We start from the raw sequence: 20,470 nt of genomic DNA on the forward strand, positions 1-20,470 counted from the left end.
CCCTCAGGACAAAGTCCAAGCTCCCTAAAGAGCCAACAAAATCCTCCACGACCTAATTCACACAGCCCTTTTCAATAAGATTTCCACTAACACGAATCACCTGCGATTCATTCACACATCTGTTTCTCACCGCCTTCGCGCAAGCCATTCCGCCGCACCACCACCACCCCCAAACATTCCTCCGTTTTCAGGTCTCAGTTCAGACAGCACCTCCTCCCCCAGGAAGGTTTCCCTACCGGTGCTGGACCGGGTTTTCTCCACGTTCCAAGCGGCTTCCGTTAGCGAACACATTCAGATCCATAAGGGGGCTCTTGCCCGTCTCTCCTACCGACTGGGGCTTCCCGCGAGCCGCACCCAACAGAGCGGCCAGCAATGCCCCATATTGTGGGGCAACTTCGGGCCTCCCCGCTTACCTCCTGCTCCGAGATCACGAACGCCTAACTTGCATGCTCTCCCAGCACAGCGCGCAACCCACCTGCCGCAAGACTGGAGAACTCAATGCTCCGGAGAGTCTGGCCTAAACCACCCAATCACTGCCTTCTCCTCCTCTACAGCCCGCCTCCAGCATCCGGGCCCTGGATGTCTGTGACTGCCGAGTGGCTGCCTGGGAAGCCGCTAAGCGCGTGAGCGAAAAGAACTCTGGGCTCTGTAGTTCAGCAACGAAAACCGGGAAAAAGGAGTGCCAAGAACGCCATTTCCCAGAAAGCGCCGCGCACCAGTAGCCTTTGAACCTGGCGGCTCTTGATTGGCCGGTTGGGGGACAGAAATTTCCAAATTACCATGGAAACAGGCCCACTTACCTGGAACCCCGGTAATTTCTTTTTGCCTGAGAATCTAAAACATTTTGCTCAGCACTGATTCCAAAGAGTGAGACAAGACGTGTGCGTGTGTGAATGGGGTGGGGGGTGGGAGGAATGTAAATTCTGTTCCCATTGCTGCCTGCCATCCCCCAGATGGCACCAATAAGGCCTGCTACATAAACTCAGCACCTTCTGAACGCCTGGCAGAATGAGCCACGCCTGTGCAGACTCTGTGCAAACCCTGGCTTATCAGGACAATCTGATGTTCCCCATAGACAGCTGGCCCTTTACCTTTCAAGGTCTCAGTTTATCCGAGAAAAGGCCAGTGAGGGCTAGGAGCATATATCCAGGATCGCTGTCTAAGATTCCACAACCCCATGCCTCCTACAACCCCATATGTGTGCCGTAACTCCCCCAGGGACCCGGGCCTCACCCCAACCACAAGGCTCTGCCAGCACCCCTTCCCCAAACACCGTTCCCCATGACTCTGAGGGCGGGGTGAGGGGAGCCAAGGGCCTGCAAACGCTCAGGCGGGCATGTGAGAAAGCTCTTTACTGGGGGGTACAGCAAGGAGGAGCAAGGCCATCTCCCCCTACCTGCCCCCACCCCTCCTAGGGCCCTGGGGTGAGGGGGGTCTCCCCCCACCCCACTGGACCACCACTGTCTTTGGTACAATAAATAGAAAACAAGGGGAGAGGGGGGGCCAAGGGTCCAGTCCTTAGTGGGGAGGTGAGCCTCAACCCCTCTCCTTGAACCCTTGCCCCAGGCCCCGATCAGTGCAGGCCTCACCCGCCCCGGCTGGGTAGCAGCAATTCCAGTCAAGGGGAGAGATGAGGATGGGAGCCCAGGGCCCCCGGATGGGGGGGTATGGCTTCAGGAGGGGCCCCAGGGAGGGGGCAGGGTCATGAGCTGGCTGCCGTGCTCTGGGGTACACCACGGAGGCCCAAGCGAGGCCCCAGGGTGGCGGGGTCATCGGGGGGTGGGAGGGGTGGACGACCCCCCGTCATCCGAGTCCGGAGGGCTGAGGCAGCCGGGTGCTGGGGGGCGGGTGCCGGGTGAGGTGGGGAGCAGTCTGGGGGCCCGCCCACCAGGCTCACATCCATCAGCTCCGGGGGTGGTGGTGAGGTTGGTGATGGGGGACGACCAAGGCATCGGGGTTGGGGGGGTAACTGGGCTCCAGCCCCCGGCAGTGACGAGGCAGAGGCAGGGGCCTGATGTGTCTTGTGGGGCACATCCCCCCCGGCCCAGGGGCGCAGCGGCTGGGAGGGCGGGACCTAAAGGAGCAAAGCAACGGTGGGTGATGGAGACCTGGGTTCTGAAGCCCCAGACAGCCCACCACCCTCCTCCTAAGTCCCCAAGACCCCATTACCTGGGGGCTGTTCATCTCACAGTCAGTGATGGGGGGCCCAGGGCCCCCACAATATCGGTTGCTATAGCGGTAGGTCCTGTTGTCACTGGAGGAGCCACTGGAGCCTCCTGGAAGTGCCAAGGAAGAAGAGAGGCCTTAGCAAGGAAAGGAGGGGGGGTGGTGCTGGTCTTCAGGCGGCTGAATCTTGTTCATGGCCCAGGCCCATTCAAAGGATCAGACACAAGTGAGATTAGGCGTCAGGGTTCAGTTGGGTGTCAAAAAGTCAATACAAGTTTTAGAGATCTGAGCCCAAGCTCAGAGAGACGCTCAGGGATCGTCTGAGCTCCCCTGCTCCACCCACTGTGGAGTTCAGGATCTCATAGTTTCAGAGCTCTAGGCCAAGGCCCAGTGATAAAGCTATTCCCCCACCCCCACCCCTGCCCCACACCCGCCGATCAGAGCTACCCAACCCCTCGTCCCGCACTGAGCACCCACCGGAGCTGGAGATGGAGCTGGCGGTGCTGGAGGAGGGGCAGGTGTCGAGGGGTGCGGGCGAGGTGGAGGCACTGCTGCCCGCCGGGCCCGTGTTGGTGGCCTCATCAGCCGTGCGGCGGAAGAAGCCGTGCTGCAGCGCCCCCAGCGGGCTGATGCGGGCGGCGGGCTCATACTCCAGCATGCGCAGCACCAGGTCCTGGAAGCGGAGGTAGTCGGCGGGGCTGTGGCCCGGCTCCCCCGCCCGCCGGCCCCCGGGCCCGCCCGTCTGCACGCCCAGCACCTCCTGCAGCCGCCGTGTCCCGGGGCCCTGGTAATCCTGGCAGGGGGAGGTGGGAGGGGGGGCAAGAGAGTGGCCGTCAGTGGGCAGGAGGGGCAGGGAGACACACACGGGGAAACAGAGGCACGAGAGAGAAAGTGGAAAGAGAGAAGCTAAGAAGAGCTGTGCGGTGGGTAATAGGAGACAGGGGGTGGGGGGGAGGAAGGAAAGGACAGACAGGGAAAGACACGGGGAGGAAGCAGGGAGACGGAGGAGGGAGCCCCAAGTGTGAGAGAGTGAGGGGCCGCCGGGGTAGGAGGAGCGGCGTGGGGCGGGGGCCGCACCTTCCTGAGTTCCTTTGTCCTTCGTAGGGTCCAGCCGCCCCCAGGCAGCCGCTCAAAGTACTTTCGAGCCTTGGGCGCCTGGTCCAGCATGGGGGCTGGTGGGATACCCAGCACCTCCACGATCCGGTTCATCTGGTCCACCTGAGAGCAGGCGGGCCGTCAGGGTCACTGGGCCGGCCGGGCCTCCACCCCCTCCTCGGGAGCACACCCCCTCCTCGGGAGCACACCTCATTGGAGCCGCTGAAGAGGGGCTCTCCAGTGTGCATCTCCACCAGGATGCAGCCCAGGGACCACATGTCAATGGCCAGGTCGTAGGGAGTGCCCAGGAGCACCTCGGGCGAACGGTAGAAACGGCTCTGGATGTACTGGTAGATCTGGAGGAGGGGAGAGGGCAACCATCAGAGGTCCCAGCCTCTGCTAAGAGAACAGCCCCAAAGCTAGGAGGGCCGACTGAGAGCGAGCTCCCAACACTTGGGACGGGGGTCGCCAAACCCTCATGTTATCAGCACCAGCTTCCTGGAATTACCACCACTATCGTCCTCATCGGCTTCAGGGCGCTCTGCTGGCCTAGTCTGGTCCTGAGCCCCTCTAGGTCACTAGAGGCTGGCAGCCGGCAAACCTAGGCCCTTCCCACCCTCCCAAACTAGACCCTTTTCAAACCTCTACCAGCATCATCTTAGCTGCAAAGTTAAAGAGCCTCGCCCCTCCCATCCCCAGCTTTAAGAGCACAGGGTAAACTAAACTTTGTAGAGCCCCACAGCCTTTCAGGCTCACAGGCACCCAACTGCCCCTCTGCCTACCCCTTCCCCAATCTGGGAGTCTCTAAACTGGCCCTGTCCCTTCAGGCTCCGCTCTCCCCTCTCCTTCGGGCAGTACACCCGGTGGCCCTCTCCCTCTCTTGGCCCCATCCCAAGCACCGTCGCTCAGGTATCGGCCTCTTCAGGATGCACGTGACAAGGCTATCCCCGCCTAGCCTCGCCTCGCCCCGCGGACCCAGGCCGCCAGTCGGCCCCGCCCACAGCCGGGCCACACCCACCCCGAGCCCCGCCCCCGGGGCCGGGCCGCACCCGCTGGCCGAGCTGGCAGGAGCTGCCGAAGTCCACGATCTTGATGGCGCTGCGCTTGGGGTTGCAGAGCAGGATGTTCTCGGGCTTGAGGTCGCAGTGGATGATGCTGAGCTCGGGCGTGGCCAGGAAGAGCAGCGCCGTGCAGAGCTGCTGCGCCAGCTTCCGCGTCAGGTTGAGCGAGACGCCGCGGAAGTGCGTGTTGCGCAGGAGGTCGTACAGGTTGTAGGAGAGCAGCTCGAACACCAGGCACAGGTGGTTCCGGAACATGAAGTGCCGCTTCAGGTGCACTGCCGGGAAGGGGGCGGACACGGGCCGAGCAAGAAGAAACTGAGGCTCTGCGAGGGCCGGCGGCCGGCAGCCACACAGAGAGGCTGGCGTCGGATCTGTCTGCTTCTCGAGCACAGATAAACTGGAGTGTGCTCTGCGTGCTGGGTGCATGCGTGCTAAGTCGCTTCAGTCGTGTCCGACTCTTTGCGACCCTGTGTACTGTAGCCCACCAGGCTCCTCTGTCCATGGGATTCTCTACTGGCTACTGATCAGAACGTTTCATATGTCCCCAATTACATTTACAGGAAGTTAACCTCTTTTCAAATCTCTGTCAGACTTTGTGATTAAACCAAAGAGAAAGTTTCTATTTGCTGCTGATGGGTTTTTAACACCATCCCACACGTCCTCATTTCATTTTATAACACTGTTTGTAGTCTCAGTTGTTTATTTTTGTGACAAGGGGTATACTCTCTTTCCATTTACCTAAGGATGTGTATTTTCCCTTTAAAAGAAACACACTCCTTCAATGTGCTTGATTTTTCTAAGAGGAATCAGTATGGGAAAGTGGACAAAGATGCACACAGAGTAAGGCTCTGGAGGTCACTGCCTGGTCAAATGATAGCTCTGTTGAGCACAAACACCGTGACCTGCTGCAAGTGATGCCACCTAACTGCCTCTGTTTTTTCATCTCCAAACTGTGGGTAATCTGTGATGAGGGTTCAACAAGTTAATGTGTGTAAAGTTCTTACAATGGAGCCTGACCCCTTAGTGAGCACTCAATAAACTGACCAGCATTCCCATGTGAACAGGATACTGTCAAAGTGGCAACCCTGCCCTGAAGACCCCAGCCCCTGCCCGGACCGAGGCTGGGGGTGGGGGGGGCATCCCGAGCAGCCCTGCCCCAGGCCTCACCTATGTAGTACTTCATCTCTGTGTCGTGCTGGTTCATCAACTCCAGCAGCCGCAGCTCAATCTGGGCCTGGTTCAGGAAGGCTTTCTTGTTCTTGATGATCTTGATGGCCACCAGCTCCTGGGTCTGATGGTCATAGGCCTTCACCACCTGTGATCACAAGCCCATCACAAAGTGAGGGAATGGGGGCACAGGGAACAGAGCCAGGGACCACCCCTCTCTCCAGAAAGGACACCCACCGATATCACCACCAGTAATACTACTCATTCAAAACTGGAGTGCTCACCAACAGTCAGACACTAGTGTAAACATGGGACACAAACTTATGTGGGGAGTCCTGTTGTTCACACTATTTTATAGAAAAGGAAACTAAGGCACAGGTAACCAAGTGACTTTGCTGGGCAAGTGGCCAGCACGGAGCTTGAAGCCACTGAACCCACTGGCTGTGGGGGTCAATACCAGTGGGTGCCCGTACCTCCCAACCCCTGGATCAGGGTCGGGTGAGGGACATCCCGCACCTGGCCAAAGGAGCCTTTGCCAATGAGCGAGTCAATCTCATAGCGCTCCAGCCAGCGCTCGCCGCTGCGCACGATGTAGTCGTGGTTGTCATCGTCATAACCGTGGTTCAGGACCTTTTTCTCCTTCTTGGTGCTCGAGTCCTGAGGTGGCGCCTGCTGGGCCCGCCGCTTCTTCTTCGCATAGTACACCTGCCCGGCCGGCCGGGAGACGGGGAATGGTGAGTGACAGGTTGTCAGGACCCCTCTGCGCCCAGCCTGTATCCCTGCTCCTCTACCCACCTCATTGATGTGCTTGTAGGTCTTGATGAGGTCCACGGAGAGCTTACGCAGCGGGGCCGAGGTCGCGTCTCGGAAGGCCAGGGGCAGCCTCCGCGGCAGGAGCCGTACTTCCGGCAGCACCTGGGGACAGGCAGGGTGACGGGTCACTGGGCACTCAGGGAGGGCCTCCACCGCTACCTCGAGGGGGCGAACTCTGAGGGCTGATGGCTCACCATTACCACACGGGTTATTTATCTGGTCACTGTCTGACAACCCCACTAGAACAACTCCCAAAAGACAGAGACTTTATCTTGTTCTTGCTTCCTCTCCCAAGCCAGGAGCAGGGACCTCGCACATAGTGGGTATTCATGAGAAATTTGCTGAGTGAATCAAGAAGTCAATGATTTACCCCTGACTTTTCATCACACACCTTGATTCTTTTCTAAACCTCAGTGGGAGAGGTCGAAAACCTGGGCCCTGACCCTCCCTATCCTTCACTGGAGACCATCCATCCTGGGAATCCCTCCCAGAGAGGCTCCCTATTGTGCCTTATTCTCACCCTTTGGGGCCTTCCCACCCCCACCCTGCACCCCACCGTGTCTCTCTGCCCAGTTTTTCACCCTGAGGAGCCTGGATCCTCGTACTCCATCCTGTTTCAAGCTCTACAGCTTAGGGTCTTCAGTCTACCCTTGAAGGTCTTAACCCTGCACCCCCAGGCCCTGCTGGCTCCAAAATCCTTCAGGCTCAAGCTTCTTCCCTTTTAACCCCTCCAGATCTTTCACTTTGGATTTTTTTTTCTTAATAAATATTTATTGAGTGTTTACTATGTGCCCGGCACTGTTCTCAGCCATTTCCAATTGCATTTCATGAACCTGTTTAATCCTCACAACAACCCTGTGAGGTAGGTATCAGGTCTCACTTGACAGAACAGGGAACCGAAACATGGGGAACCTAAGGAAATATAACTAATGCCTGGATGGGAACCCAGGCTCTCCAAATCCTGACTCTTCCAGCGACTCCTCTCTATCTTCCACTCCCATGGCGCCCTTCACGCCCGGCTGACTGTCCCGGGCAACCAAATCATCTTTTTTGGCCCCAAGACCCTTCTATCCCAGCCTCCCCCTTCCCCAAGCAGGTGAGGAGCCAGCTGAACGCGTACCTGCGTGTGCTCCTGGGGCCCCGGGAAGCCAGAGAAGGGACCATGGCCCGGTGGGACAGCCATGGTGGGCTCAGAGGGCCGCAGGGGAGCGAGGCCTGGAGCGGGAGCCCGGCCGGGGGGCGCCTTCTCGCATCCTGCACCTCGGCTGCCACCGCCGCTGAGACCTGAGAGGGGGCAGGGTGGGGGGGACATGGAACAAGGGGATATGTTGGCCAGTGCCAAGCGGGAAAGAGGTGGACGAGAGAGAGAAGGCGGGGCACAGAGCAAGGAGAAAAGGGTACAAGAGATCAACAGGTGGCAGTGAGGAGCGGACAGAGAGGGTGGTGGTGGGGGGGGCACAGCAGAGTCCCCCAGTAAAATGATTACCAAATACATGAAGTAGGCGGCATGCGGAGAAGAACCCAGGAAAGGGAACAATTGGGAGCCAGGCAAGGATGTGAGCCGTGACAGGAAAGGACAGAAAGACATGAATAATTGGGGGCAGGAAGAGAAGAGAGAAACCACAGACAGCATAGAGAGTTGGGTCCATGCTTTCCTCCCCACTGCTACTTATGGCTCTCCTCAGGGCCCCTCCTGTAGTCTTCTCTGAGCCTCAGGACCTTGTCTTACCACACGACGGTCCCTCCACTTCAAGGTCTACCCCTCCCAGTAGGTCCCCAATCCAGGGAACTCTAGGTTCCCTCCCAAACCACAAGGGAGTCTTCCAGCCCCCTCCAAATCACAGCAGACTCCTCTGCAGGCCCCTAAAAGCACATCAGGGTCCTCAGGGAGCTCCCAACCACACCAAGGTTATCTGAGGACCCCTTTATAACAGAGTCCTAACCCCAAGGCATTCTCCCCCATCAGGGAACACCCTCAGGGGACCCTCCCCATGCGGTGCCAAGACCTCTTCCTATCATTTCCTCCCACATCAGGGACCACCCTTCCAGTGATTTCCCAAACCATATTCTAGTTCCCGCATGCTACACCAAGGCCCTTCTCCACATTACTCCAAGCGGCTCCCTCCTCCCCCACTAGGGCCACTCCTTTGGGAAGCAAGGGGGAGGCGTTTCTGTCCGCGGTTTAGAGTGGATCGTCCTCTCCCCTACCATGGATCCTACCCCCACCCTCCCTAACCAATATTCCTGTCAGGGCCCTTTCTCCAGTTACTCCTTCACACCAGGGTCAATCCACAGCTGTGCCCATTCCTAGAAGTCCCCCAGAGCCAAATTCGCCAAATATCACAGAGTTTTCCCCTTCAAAAGTATCTTCCACACCAAACTCCTCTCCCCCCGGGCCTTCTCCCCGTCAATCCTTTCTCCCATGCCAAGCTCTGCCATTCCACGATCCCTCCTCTCTCTTGGAGCTTCCCCACTAAACAATCTCTGCCCCGGGGCCCTCCCACAACAGGACCCTCTCTCCCAGCCTCCACCCCATACCCGGGTGAGGGCTGGCGCGCCCACGGGGGGCTGGAGCGCGATGGGGCCCCCAGTTGGGTGGGCGAGCGGCCAGCATGGCGGTGGTGGCTGTGGTGAGGAGACAGCCGCCTGTCCCGGCCCGGCCGGCCAGGCAAGCCCCGCGGCGGGGAGGGCAAGCGGGACAGGCGGCCCGGTGGGTGACAACAGCAGGCAGCAGCCGCCGCCGCCAGGGGCGGGGAGAGAAGGAAACTAGGGTCAGCCCGGGGCACGCGGGGGAAGGGGAAAGCAGGTGGACGGGGGAGGGGCGGGTTAACCCTCGCCCCGCCGGCCCCGCCCAGCGCAGCCACCCGCCCCAGGGGACCCCGGCGTCCCGCCCCCGACCCTGGAGGCCAGCCCCGGCCAGAGGAGCCCAGGCGGGCGGGGCCGGACTGAACTTGGCAGTCCACACCTACCATGGCAACAACCGTGCCATTGGTCGTTGCTGCCAAGAGAGCAACCAATCACAGCGCAGGACAGCGGTTGCTAGGCGACGACGATGCGGCCGGCGGAGCCGAGCCCAAACAAAGGGCGGGAGCGAGGCCCCGCTACCCCCTCCTAAGACTGCTCCCTCCGGCTCGGCCCCTTCCAGGAATCCGACTATGAATAGCCAGGCAAGGCCTGCACCTGCCCGCCGCCCCCCTTCTCTCCTCCTTCGGCCTCGTGCTAAATCTCGCGGCGACGCAGGCAGGGCGGGTCCCAGACTACCCTCCCTCCCCGAGAGCGCGTGCTGACCCACCGGAGCCGCGTCCTTACCTGAGGGCGCGGGCAAGGGAACTCAAGCTGCTCGGGAAGCCCGAGCTCAGTCCTGCCTACAGGATGAAGCTATCCGGCGAGCGCAGCGAGCCAGGGCCCCGATTACCCAGTAATGCAACCAGCAAAATGGCGACCACAACAAACCGGCCCCCCCGCCCCGGACTCCGCCCCCACCCCCCAAGCTGTTTCCCCTCACGTGACCCAGGGCAGCGCTCCGCGGCTGCGCTCAGAGGACCTTACTGGGACCCATGCGCAGTGAGCTAACGACCCCGCCCAAGCGCCGAAGTCCGAGTTACGGCTGCGCAGGAGGCAGCTAAGCGAGGAGCGTGCGCAGTGCGACCGGGTGGGAACGCTCGCCCCCACCACCACACCGGTGGACCAAGCGGGCGAGCGCCCTGTAAATAGACGTCGTCAAGCAATCAGCGGCAAACGGAGCGACTGATGAGTCTTTTAATAGAAAAACAAACGTGTAACAGTAGCAACACATTCTCTGGCGATCCAGATGGCGCTGGGCTTCAGTTCTTCACTTTGGGAGGTGGCCTGAGAGAAGAAAGTGGACTTAGAAGAGCCCGTCGCCACTTTGGAGCACTCGTAACAAGCGCTGATGGGGCCCCGCGCTCACCTGTACACGCCCACGACCACGGCGTGGTCTCTCTCGTACGGCTCTAGGGTCAGCTGCTCCTGGGGCTTCATGTTCTCCTGCTGCATCTTTTTCACTTCAGAGGCAAAGACGGCCTCGGCGGAGGCTGTGGAGTCAATGCAGTTAGCCTGCAAAAGAGAGGATTTGAAGTCTGAGGCAAGCTTTGGGATATTCCCCCCTTTTTGTGCTTCTTTAAACCAGCAGAATTTGTTTTTATTGGAGACTAGGCTTTGGAAATGTACGGAAAGACTTTGTTAGAGAAGTTTTCGATTTGGTTTGGATTTGGAACAGAAATCCTTCAACAGAACCCTATTTATCTAAAAGCTAGTGTTTAAATTTTACATTTTTTTTTCCTTCCTCCTTCCTTTTCTTTAGGAATTATGCAGCTGAGAATTCCAAAAACAAACGCAGCAAAAGAGAATGGGAAATCTGGTTGAAGTACTGGACATGCCTCTGAATTCAGAAGAAGACAAACTTTTTAAAGATGCACTTAGCATTTATCTGTTGTTTGTTTTATACCAGGTTCTGTTCTAAAGATTCCACATATACTGAGAAGTGTAGTCCTTACATCAACACTAAAAGAGGACTAATACTGCTATTTTACAAGTGAAGAAACAGGCATATAGGTTAGGTAACTTGCCAAAGACACAGCAAGCTGGAATCCAAACTCAGATACTCAGACTCAGTGATCATGCACTCAACCACTATAGTCTATTGCCTCCTTAAATTCTATGGTTTTCAGTTTTGTAGACATTTTTCATTATGTTCTATTCAATTGGGTGGCTTACAGGGAGCTGAGAATACACTTAATCAGGGTTGTTTTGACCGACTGCTTGGTAGTTACAAACCAAGAAGATATCGCCACCCCATAGACTCCTCCAAGCTCCACACCTTAATGGAAATCACAAAGTGTCCTCCGTTACGCAGGAAGGTGTGGGCATTCAGGGCTACAATCCGGGTCTGGTCTGGCTGGGCCACGTCGGCAAAGATCACATCCACCATTGCTAGGGAGAAAGAAGTAGCAGTTAAAAGCTGGACCCACTCAATCTTCCCAGCTCCTCCCATGGGGCCTGAGCCCCGACACCAGCAGGTTCCTGGCAGTCTTCCCTGCCTCCAGTCTCACCTCCCCCCACAATGATCCCCCACCCTCCACAGTGCCCCCAAGATGGGTCCAAAGCCCACAGTTACACCAATCATTCATTCCTCTTGTAAACCATATTGCCACCTACTCTGTGGCCAGCCCCGGGCCGGGCGTGGGGGACACAGAGACGAGTCAGACCCGGACCCTGCCCTCGAGACGCTCCCGGGTCTGGGGGGGGAGACAGACACGTCATCAAAAAGGCAAGTAAAGGCGAGCACTTACAGGCAATAGCGTCTGCAGGATTGTGAAATGAAAACAAGTTGCAGGACAGAGGTAGGGTATGAATGCACAGGGAAAAAAAACTCAGGAAGAAAAACTTAAAAAAATGAAAATATGGTGCATGACTTTTTTAAAATCAGGAAAAGTCGACATCAAATTGTTCAGATCAGCTACCTCTGGGGGTACTTTACAGGTGCTCAATTTTCATACTATGTTTCTGAACTTTTTTTAAAAAACCAAAGTTATTAATATTCACAATGGGTCCCTCTAGGTGTGCTTTCTGGGTTATGATCTCACCAGATGATGCTGATGAGGACCTCTGAAGAAGGTTTTTATGCCTAAGTGAGGGGTAGCATAAAAGATACTGGGTTTTGGAGCCAGGCAGGCAGGAAGTACTTGGTAGGAGGTGGGAGTGTCAGGAGATTAGAGGGAAAGAGGTTGGCCCAAGGACCCAGATAGCTGGGTCCCTGAAGCGGGACCACCACCTCCACCTCACCTGGCTCCCCAGACCATTTGCATTTCTGCAGACTCAACCTGTTCATCCACTCCAATTCCATCCAAATCAGGGCTCCGGGGGCCTCCTCGAGGACACCTGGAGTGGCCTGTCTCACACCTTCCCCTCTCCCAAGCCAACCCTAGACCCCTCACCGATGAGCATGCGGTATTTGTGCGGGTGCCGAGCATCTTCAATGACAGGAATAATATTGGTCCGCTTCTTGGCCAAGTTAATGAGGTCACGGCCAGAACGGTGGGAGAACTCAACTGCATAGACCAGACCGTCCTAGAAGACATCAAAGTCAAACAAAAATAACAATGATAACTAGTCCTCCTGTATGGAGTGCCTACTCTGGCCTATATACCGCATGCAGCTCTTCAAATTCCCAAATCAAAACATTACCATTTAATGACCTGTTATCATGATGTGTGTGTGCATACTAAGTCGCTTCAGTCCTGTCTGACTCTTTGTGACCCCACTGACTGTAGCCTGCCAGACTCCTCTGTCCATAGGATTCTCCAGGCAAGAATACTGGAGTGGGTTGCCATGCCCTTCTGGAGGATCTTTCCAACCCAGGGATTGAACCCATGTCTCTTGCATCTCCTGCATTGGCAGGTGAGTTCTTTACCGCTAGAAGCACCTGGGAAGCCCTTGTTATCATTTTACAGATGAATAGGTCCGAGGTTATTTTATCCTACTTTGTCTGATCTGATAGCCCAGGCCCCCAGTTCAGGCTTAAAATGAGAAAGCTAGGGCATAGAGATGACATAACAGCTAAGAATACCTGCACCGGGCCAGACACTGCTCTAGGCACGTTACAGGGTTTAATTCATTTATCATCACAATCACCCATTTTCCAGAGGGGCACACTGAGGCTCAGAGAGAGTAAGTACCTGCTAAAAGCCACTTCACTGTTAAAAGCCTGCACCAGAGTCTGGGGTTTTTAACCATTAAATTATACACCCTCTAGCCTCATAGCCAAGTGAGGAATCATGAAGTGAGATGTCTGGGTGCCCTCTCAACAGGGAGGCTGCCCAGCCACACGGAAGCATAGGCCCCCAAACTGACAATCTCCTGTTTAGAGAAACCAGAAGCCCAGATTTGAGGGGTATCTTTTTTTTGGCTGCACCACATGGCATACAGGATCTTAGTTCCATAACCAGGGATGGAACCTGCACCCTCTGCAGTGGAAGTGTGGAGTCTTAACCACGCTTAACTAGTGAAGTCCCAGAGGGGTAGCAATCAAATCAAATGTACTCTCGGCTCTGGCCCCCCCAACATTGGTTACCCCGACACCCAAGCCCCTTCGCTCCAGGCCAAGAACTCAGGTGTGAGGCTGAACAGAGCTCTGGAGACCATGTGGTTCAAGCACTCCTTTCACGCACAGGCATGGTGACCAGGAAGGGCCTGGCTCCAAGCCCCTTGGTGCAGGGAGGCAGCCAGGGCCTCTGCGTCCAGGCAGGGGAGGGGAACTTTCCCTCCCTCCCACTTCTTCCTGTCCCTCCGTCTACTCACCGGGCCGACGATATCAGAGACGTGGGAGACGGTGGTGCCTGAGGCAGCCCCGAGGTAGAGCACCTTGGCCCCTGGCTTGATGTGGATCTGGTCCACCCCGCCCAGGATCGCAGCTGCCAGCTTGGAACGGAAGGGGTTCCAGGCACGGTATTCAATTTTGTCATCTCCCTCCTGCACCCGGAGAGATGCGGATGGAAGTCAGTGCCAGGCTCTTCTGCAAGACCCCACGGCTCTTAACTGTCAGGCCCTCAAAAGGGACTGGACGCCCAGTCATTGTACGAGAAACAAATGAGTATATGCATCTCTGACCACAACAGGCAGGCCTGCGCTCTCGTGGGGGTTCCTGACTCAGGGAGAAGGGGCAGCGACAGGAACAATAAAGACAAGATCATCCCAGACAACAGCAAGGCAAGACCTCCGCGTTGGTTCTGCAAACACTGCCTGTGCTGCCCCCGAGCTCAGGCACTGGGCAGACACTCTGAAGGGGACAAAGGCCTTGCCCCCAGGAGTGAGGCCACGCTGAATGGACACACACGGCACGGGAGCAGTGACACGTGCTCAGGAGAAAGGTCAAGCCAGGAAGGAGCGCGTGACGTCCGGGGAGCAGGGTGCGGGCAGGTGGGGATGAGAAGGGGGCGGCCAGGAGAGCCCGGGAGGGGGAACTGCCCGAAGCTGACGGCTCACTCAGGTCAATGAGGAAGGGAGTTCCAGGCAGCAGGGAAGTCTGCAGAGAGGTCATGAGGGCTGCTTCTGACAGATAGGGCGGGGCAAGGGGGCTCATGAGGGAGATGAGGGGACAGCAGACCAGAGATGCTCGTGCTGACACGGGACCGGCCCTGCCTGGAGTAGGGAGGGACAGTGTTCCAGGCAGGGGGAGCGGGGAGGCTGTGGGAGTGGCTGGAAGACATGTGGTTAGGGGGCGAGGGAGACAGCACGTGCAGGCCCCCCAGTCACACTGAGGACCCAGGACTTGAACCTGAAGCCAGCGTGGGGTCATGGAGGTGTCTGGGGAGGGGAGCGTTGTGATCTGACTTGTAGCTTAAGATGATCCCCAGGCTGTCTCATGTAGGATGAACAGGAGGGGGCAGGGAGACCAGACTGCTGGTGGCCCTGGCGGCTTAGCCAGGCATGGGGTCTCACCGAAATCGAGACTCTCTTCTCTCCGTAAACGGATTCCCCAGGGACCAGGTTCTTGGTGACCAGCGCATCTTCCTTTCCTCGACAGATGAAGACGCCTGGAGGAGGGGGTCAGAGCGGGGTCAACACCCCATCGGGGCACCACCCCACTCCTAACCCCGGCGGGCTCCCCGCCCTCCTCACTCACCCTCATGTCGATGGGGCTCTACCATCACATTCTTCCCCGATGGGTTTCCTTTCTTTCCTCCCCGACCACGACCCCGGTTGCCACCAGACTGGAACCCGCCACCTACAAGGCAGAGACACGGTGAGAGCAAAACCCCACGGTGGTTCCCTCCCCACCCTAGCCCCCAGCCCAGGGAGAGCCCGGTCCATCACCTCTTCCTCCTCCTCCTCCTCGTCCACGGCCCCTGAAGCCGCCTCCTCCGCCACGACCTCGGCCCCCGCCGAAGCCTCCTCGGCCTCCGCCGAATCCTCCACGGCCGCCGCCGCGACCTCCGCGGTCACCAAAGCCACCGCGGCCACCGAAGCCGCCCCCGCGGGGGCTGAACCCTGTGATGGAAACAGAAATAGGAATCATCAATGGGGCCATGGAGTTTGAGAAGTTACTTCTACAGCGAAGGACTCTGCTCAGGAGAGAAATGTGTGCACATGCACACCGGGAGAGATGCCCACACGTGTCCACGGCAGAACCAACAGGACTGACCGGAACGTCCATCGGCAGAAGGGATGAATGAGACTCGGACCGTTCACAGCCATCAAAGAAAAAAGGTTAACAGCAACACAGGACAGACAGAAGTCTCAATCCCAGTAAGTGAAAAAGCAAGCCCTAGAAAACCACGTCTGACACAACATCCTTTTTAGAAAGTCCAGCCACAACCAAGACTGAACAGCACTAGTTGTGTTGGTCCAGGTGATGATCCATGCACCCTCCCCTTACGGAGACAAAGGGTGTGGTATACGGGAAGCTGAGTATCAGGTCTGGGGAGGGTGAAACTATAGGGTGAGGATGAAAAGGAAAATAGGTAGAGGCAGATTACTGTTAATATTCTGCTTTCCTTAGCTGGGGAGTCAATTCACAGAATCTGTTCTGTTTCCAATATTGATTAGTCTGAAGAAGAGTGTATGCCATGTGTGCCCATGTGCTGTGGCAGGAGGGTCCCCCAGGCCCTGAAACTGCTTCATGCTTTCCCACTCGGGACCTTGTGTATGCCAGAGAAGTGCTAGCCCCAAATCGGTGGGGGGTCGGGGGGGGGCGCGTTTGGCACCCCATCTTTTCCTGCTAACTGGTCCCCCTGCTTCTAAACACACACAAGTCTCCCCCAGCTTGGTGTTGGCGGGGGAGCAGTGAGGGGGAAGCAAAAACCAAAAATTGTCCTTTATGGATGGGCAACAGCTTATAAGCAGTTTACTTAGGGTTTGTCAAGAAGATGGCAAGTTTAAAGGGAAAAAAAAAATTCAGAGAGACCTGATTTTCATCAATTTGGGAGACAGCAAACATTGTTTGCTGAGCCCAAAACAATGTCTGAAGCAGATTTCTCCTGGTGCTCACAGATACAGTATCTGACCTCTGCAATGGCCTCTAAAGCTCTGCTCTACTTTCAGAAAAACGGAGTTATCAATCATTTGTGTGAAAATCCATGCTGGTTTCAAATGACCTCCCCTGATGTAAACTATTCAATATTAAACCTGCTGAAGTTTTTGCAAAGGTGTGTTATATTCCCACCCTATGAAGGCTTCATTCCTCTTTCTTTAATTTTTTTTGGCCACCCAATGCACCACGTGGGATCTCAGTTCCCAGACCAGGGATCGAACCCGAGTCCCCTGCCTCGGGAGCTCTGAGTCTTAACCACTGGACTACCAGGGAAGTCCCCACGGAGGCTTCAGTCATCTTAATGGCGTTAAAGATGAAAACAGACAACTCTGAAGAGCTAGTCCTAATTTAAGTGTTAAAAATGAGCTGGTTTCAAACTCCTACCCGGGAGCTGCTGACCTCTGGTCTCCTGCTCCCTCTGCAGTCTCCTGCCTACACAGCAGCTGGTGACTGACCTTTTCAGAACAGCCAATCGGCTCTCACCATTCCCCTGCCCAAACTCCTTCAAAGGTTTTCCATCACATTCTAAATGAAATCACAATTCCTTTCTTGGGCTTCCAAAGTCCTAAGTCAATGGGTCTCCCCCTTGCCCCATGCAAGCGATTCTGAGTAACTGTCTGGGGTGGGGGCCCGGGCATTGGACTTTAAAGTTCCTCAGGTCACTCTAACGTGTGGCCCAGACTGAGAATCACCACACTGGCTTTGCTGACTTTCCTGACCACACTCTATGCTAGGTCCTGTGTTCTTCCTCCCCAAGAACAAACTCCATTTCCAGCTTCGACACCCTTGACATCTTCTGTTCCCTCTGCCTGGGTCCTGAGGACACTGTCTGACTCACCCCCTCCACTGCACGCAAGTCTCTGACCAAATGTTCCTTCCTCAGACCAGCCTTCTCTGGCTACCTGGCCTTTACTCTGCTTTCTTTTTCTTCCTGCTAATTATCATACATGGCATTTTAACAATTATCACTGCCTCTTCCCCACTCCCCCCACTGGAATCAACTCCAAATGGACAGGGATGGTTGTTTAGGTCATCACTGCATCCTGCAGTAATATGGGCTCCATGAAAATTAAATGAGCTGTTTACTGATGACTCTTAGAGCCCTGGGTTCTGCCTCAGGAAGAAAGCACCCTCTCTGTTCATTCAGAAAGCAGGTGATCGGACGGTGACCAGAGCCCCGGTCCCTCCCCTCAAGCAGCTCATGGACTGAACACAGGTAGACGGCCATTCCATCCATGACCCTAGGGAGTAGACAGGGTTCGCGGGTGTCTTGAAAAGTTCACCCGTAAAAAGGAGATCTGGAAAATAACACAGTGCCCACCTCGTAGAATTGTAAAGATTAAACGACAACACACAAAAAATCGCTTAATACACTGCCTTATTCAAACTCAGGGGAACAAGTCTCTTCTCCTTCCTACTGAGGGGAGAAACCACCACGCCGAAGAGACCCTCAACCCAGTCGTGACAAAACAAAGACCCAGAAAGTGTGGGCATGGCATGGGGCACAGTATGCACGATACTCAAAACCTCTTAGTCCATTTCAGTTCCTGGAGCTCTTAGAAAGATGGACTGTACCCACTCCTCAGAAAAATACGCATGCACATACTTTTTTTTAAATAACTTCTCTTCTGCCACAGCCTTCCCCATCTCCAAACTGGCACCCGACCCTTCCAGTTACATACGCCAAAACCCTGAATTGTCCTTGACCCCTCTCATGCCCACATGCAAACTATTGGCTCCATCTCCAAACCATATCCCCAAAGGGTGACAATTTGTCAACTAGGTCCACTGCCACCACCCTGGTCCGAGCCACATCATCCCCAAGTAGATGACAGCAACAACTTCTTACTGCTCTTTCACTCTGGTTCCCCTAAAATCTTTCACACAGAGCAAGAAGGATACTTTCAAATGTCATAGTCAAGTCTGACTGCCATCATATCCTTGCTTGAAATCTCCCCAAGGCTTCCTCTCTCAACCAGACTAAAATCTTTGCTAAAGGACTTCTCAGGTGGTCCAGTGGTTAAGAATCCACCGACCAATGCAGAGGACATGAGTTGGATCACTGGTCTGGAAAGATCCCACATCTGCTGAGGGGCAACTATGCCAGTGCTTAGAGAAAGTCCGAACAACAGTGAAGACCTGTGCTCAGTCCGGTCCAATTCTTTGTGACCTCACAGACTAGAGCCCGGCAGGCTCCTCTGTCCGTGGAATTTTCCCACCAAGAATACTGGAGTGGGTTGCCATTTCCTACTCTAGGGAATCTTCCCGACCCAGGGATCAAACCGGTCTCGAGTCTCCTGCACTGTAGGCATTCTTTACCACTGAGCCACCTGAGAAGTCCCAGTGGAGACCCAGCACAGCCAAAAATAAATAAATAAATAAAAATCCTCGCTAAAGAGCAGACCCCTGACAACTTCTACAACTTCTTATCCTAACGCAGTAAGGGCAGGGTGGGGAAGAAGGTGTAGCCTCCACTCCTGGGACAATCAGACCACAGGGTGCCTGTGGGCTTGCCAGGGTCTCAGGTGGGAGGCACACCGCCCGGCACTTCTCACTTCACCAGCACATCCCCAAACACTGAAGGGAAAGGGAACTTGGGAGGGGGCATGGAGCCACAAATTCCACTACCCCAGACCAGATGACCCCATTTCTCCACAGGTCAAAGGGGAAGGAGGAAGGAAAAAAAGAAAATCTGTACTAAGAAACAGACCCTTTCTGTCACGGTGGAAGATTTCCTCAACTGCAGGGGAGCAAGTTGTGGGGAGGAGGAAGGAAATCAGCCTGATTTATAAGAGCTGAGACATCTGGGGAAAAGGACCCTAATTTTGTTCCCCTTGATGAGAATGGTAAAGATAACAATTAGAGCCAATACTATTATACGTCAAGCACTGTGCTATACAAGGTATAATAGACAAAATCTAACTATGTTAAAGTTTAGGGTGTACAACCTGTTCAGCTAATACACATATATTGCAAAAGGATTACCACCATGTGCTATTTTTTCTTAACATGCTCTCACTAAATTAGAACTGGGTGCCATTTTATTGATGAGATAACTGAGGCTCAGACAGGTAAAGCGACTTGCCCAAAGTCACACAGTGAGTTAAGCATAGTTAGGATTGAAACTCTGAACTGAGGCCCTTCTGCTGTCAAAGCAGGGACTCGCCTCACTCCACTAGGAGGGAGGTGCGGAGGGCTCATCAGAATCTCCAGTAAAATCGGAATGAATAAAGCCACTCACGCCCTGTGATTACCTCCCTCCCCCACCCCACAATTCTATACTCAGTGTGTGAAGTTTCACCTCACTTCTCACCGCAGTTGAGAATCACTAGGCTCCGGATCTCCACTCCATGCTTAGGGATCCGCCCCCCTCGGGAGAGTAGAGAGCGGGAAAGTGGGCCAGAGAGGTCCACAGACTATCAAGTCAGAATACTCCTCTATGCGGCTCTCTCCGAGAAGCTGGGTTTGAAGTCAAGAGTACTGTAGCTGCGGCAGCGACAGGGGAGGATACGGGGTCTTAAGAGGATCCAGTCTCTGGGCCCAAGATCAGGGACTCTTCCGCCTCGCGATGAGGCCAAATCTCCAAATCCCACGCCCAGAGATCCAAGACCCCCGATGCCTGGATCTAGATTCTGGGCAGCACCCTCGACTGCCGCCCGCGGCCCAATATCCAAGACCCCCTAATGACGGCCTCAATGAAACGAATTCCAGTTCAGGACATCCCCAATTTTACGCCCAAGACCCTCGACTCACGACCGTGACCTCTGACGAGTCAGTCAGTCACAAACCTCTAGACCAGGAACCCGAACCCTAGGCTCAGGTTCGCTCATCCCCACGAGAGGCCGGAACAGGACCCTTCCTCACGAGAGACTGGATCCGGGGCTCAGAACCCCTGCCAGCCAGGCCAAGACCCCGCCCCTCTGTTCCCGCCTGGCACCCCGCTCCCCGCCGAGTTCCAGCCCTGACCCCGACCCCAACCCGGGCTGCACCTGGTTTCATAGCGAGCGCCGAGCTGCGCGCCTCAGGTATCAGCGGCTTCCCGGGCTCCACGCGACTGGGGCTGACGCACGTGGAAAGGAGCGCAGGCGCGCGACGGCGTACACTGCATGACGCGACC

General features: G+C 55.8%; 2 protein-coding genes across 5 annotated transcripts; both read right to left on the reverse strand.

Moving 5' to 3' along the window:
- Window positions 1–1,337: 1,337 nt before the first annotated feature.
- On the reverse strand, window positions 1,338–9,767 carry DYRK1B (dual specificity tyrosine phosphorylation regulated kinase 1B). Of its 4 annotated transcripts, XM_043899147.1 has the most exons (12): window positions 8,841–9,312; window positions 7,423–7,586; window positions 6,285–6,404; window positions 6,006–6,194; window positions 5,490–5,637; window positions 4,311–4,597; window positions 3,471–3,617; window positions 3,244–3,384; window positions 2,924–2,959; window positions 2,644–2,839; window positions 2,170–2,276; window positions 1,338–2,074 (listed from the first exon to the last, which is right to left on the reverse strand). In XM_043899147.1, the coding sequence occupies exons 1-12, from the start codon at window positions 8,914–8,916 to the stop codon at window positions 1,703–1,705; spliced, it is 1,983 nt and encodes a 660-aa protein (XP_043755082.1). In that variant the 5' UTR covers window positions 8,917–9,312; the 3' UTR covers window positions 1,338–1,702. The 4 variants fall into 4 exon arrangements, with proteins under 4 accessions (XP_043755082.1, XP_043755084.1, XP_043755083.1 ...); XM_043899149.1 differs by lacking the exon at window positions 8,841–9,312 and adding an exon at window positions 9,612–9,767 and having other exon boundaries at window positions 2,644–2,959; XM_043899148.1 differs by lacking the exon at window positions 2,924–2,959 and having other exon boundaries at window positions 8,841–9,303.
- Window positions 9,768–10,047: 280 nt separating this feature from the next.
- Window positions 10,048–20,470, reverse strand: FBL (fibrillarin). Its single transcript, XM_043899152.1, has 9 exons — window positions 20,343–20,470; window positions 15,138–15,311; window positions 14,947–15,048; window positions 14,763–14,857; window positions 13,623–13,793; window positions 12,260–12,392; window positions 11,143–11,255; window positions 10,234–10,379; window positions 10,048–10,151 (listed from the first exon to the last, which is right to left on the reverse strand). Exons 1-9 carry the CDS (start codon window positions 20,350–20,352, stop codon window positions 10,127–10,129), a joined length of 969 nt encoding a protein of 322 aa, XP_043755087.1. The 5' UTR covers window positions 20,353–20,470; the 3' UTR covers window positions 10,048–10,126.

The sequence above is a fragment of the Cervus elaphus genome, chromosome 4 (assembly GCF_910594005.1).
Source record: "Cervus elaphus chromosome 4, mCerEla1.1, whole genome shotgun sequence".
NCBI lineage: Eukaryota > Metazoa > Chordata > Mammalia > Artiodactyla > Cervidae > Cervus > Cervus elaphus.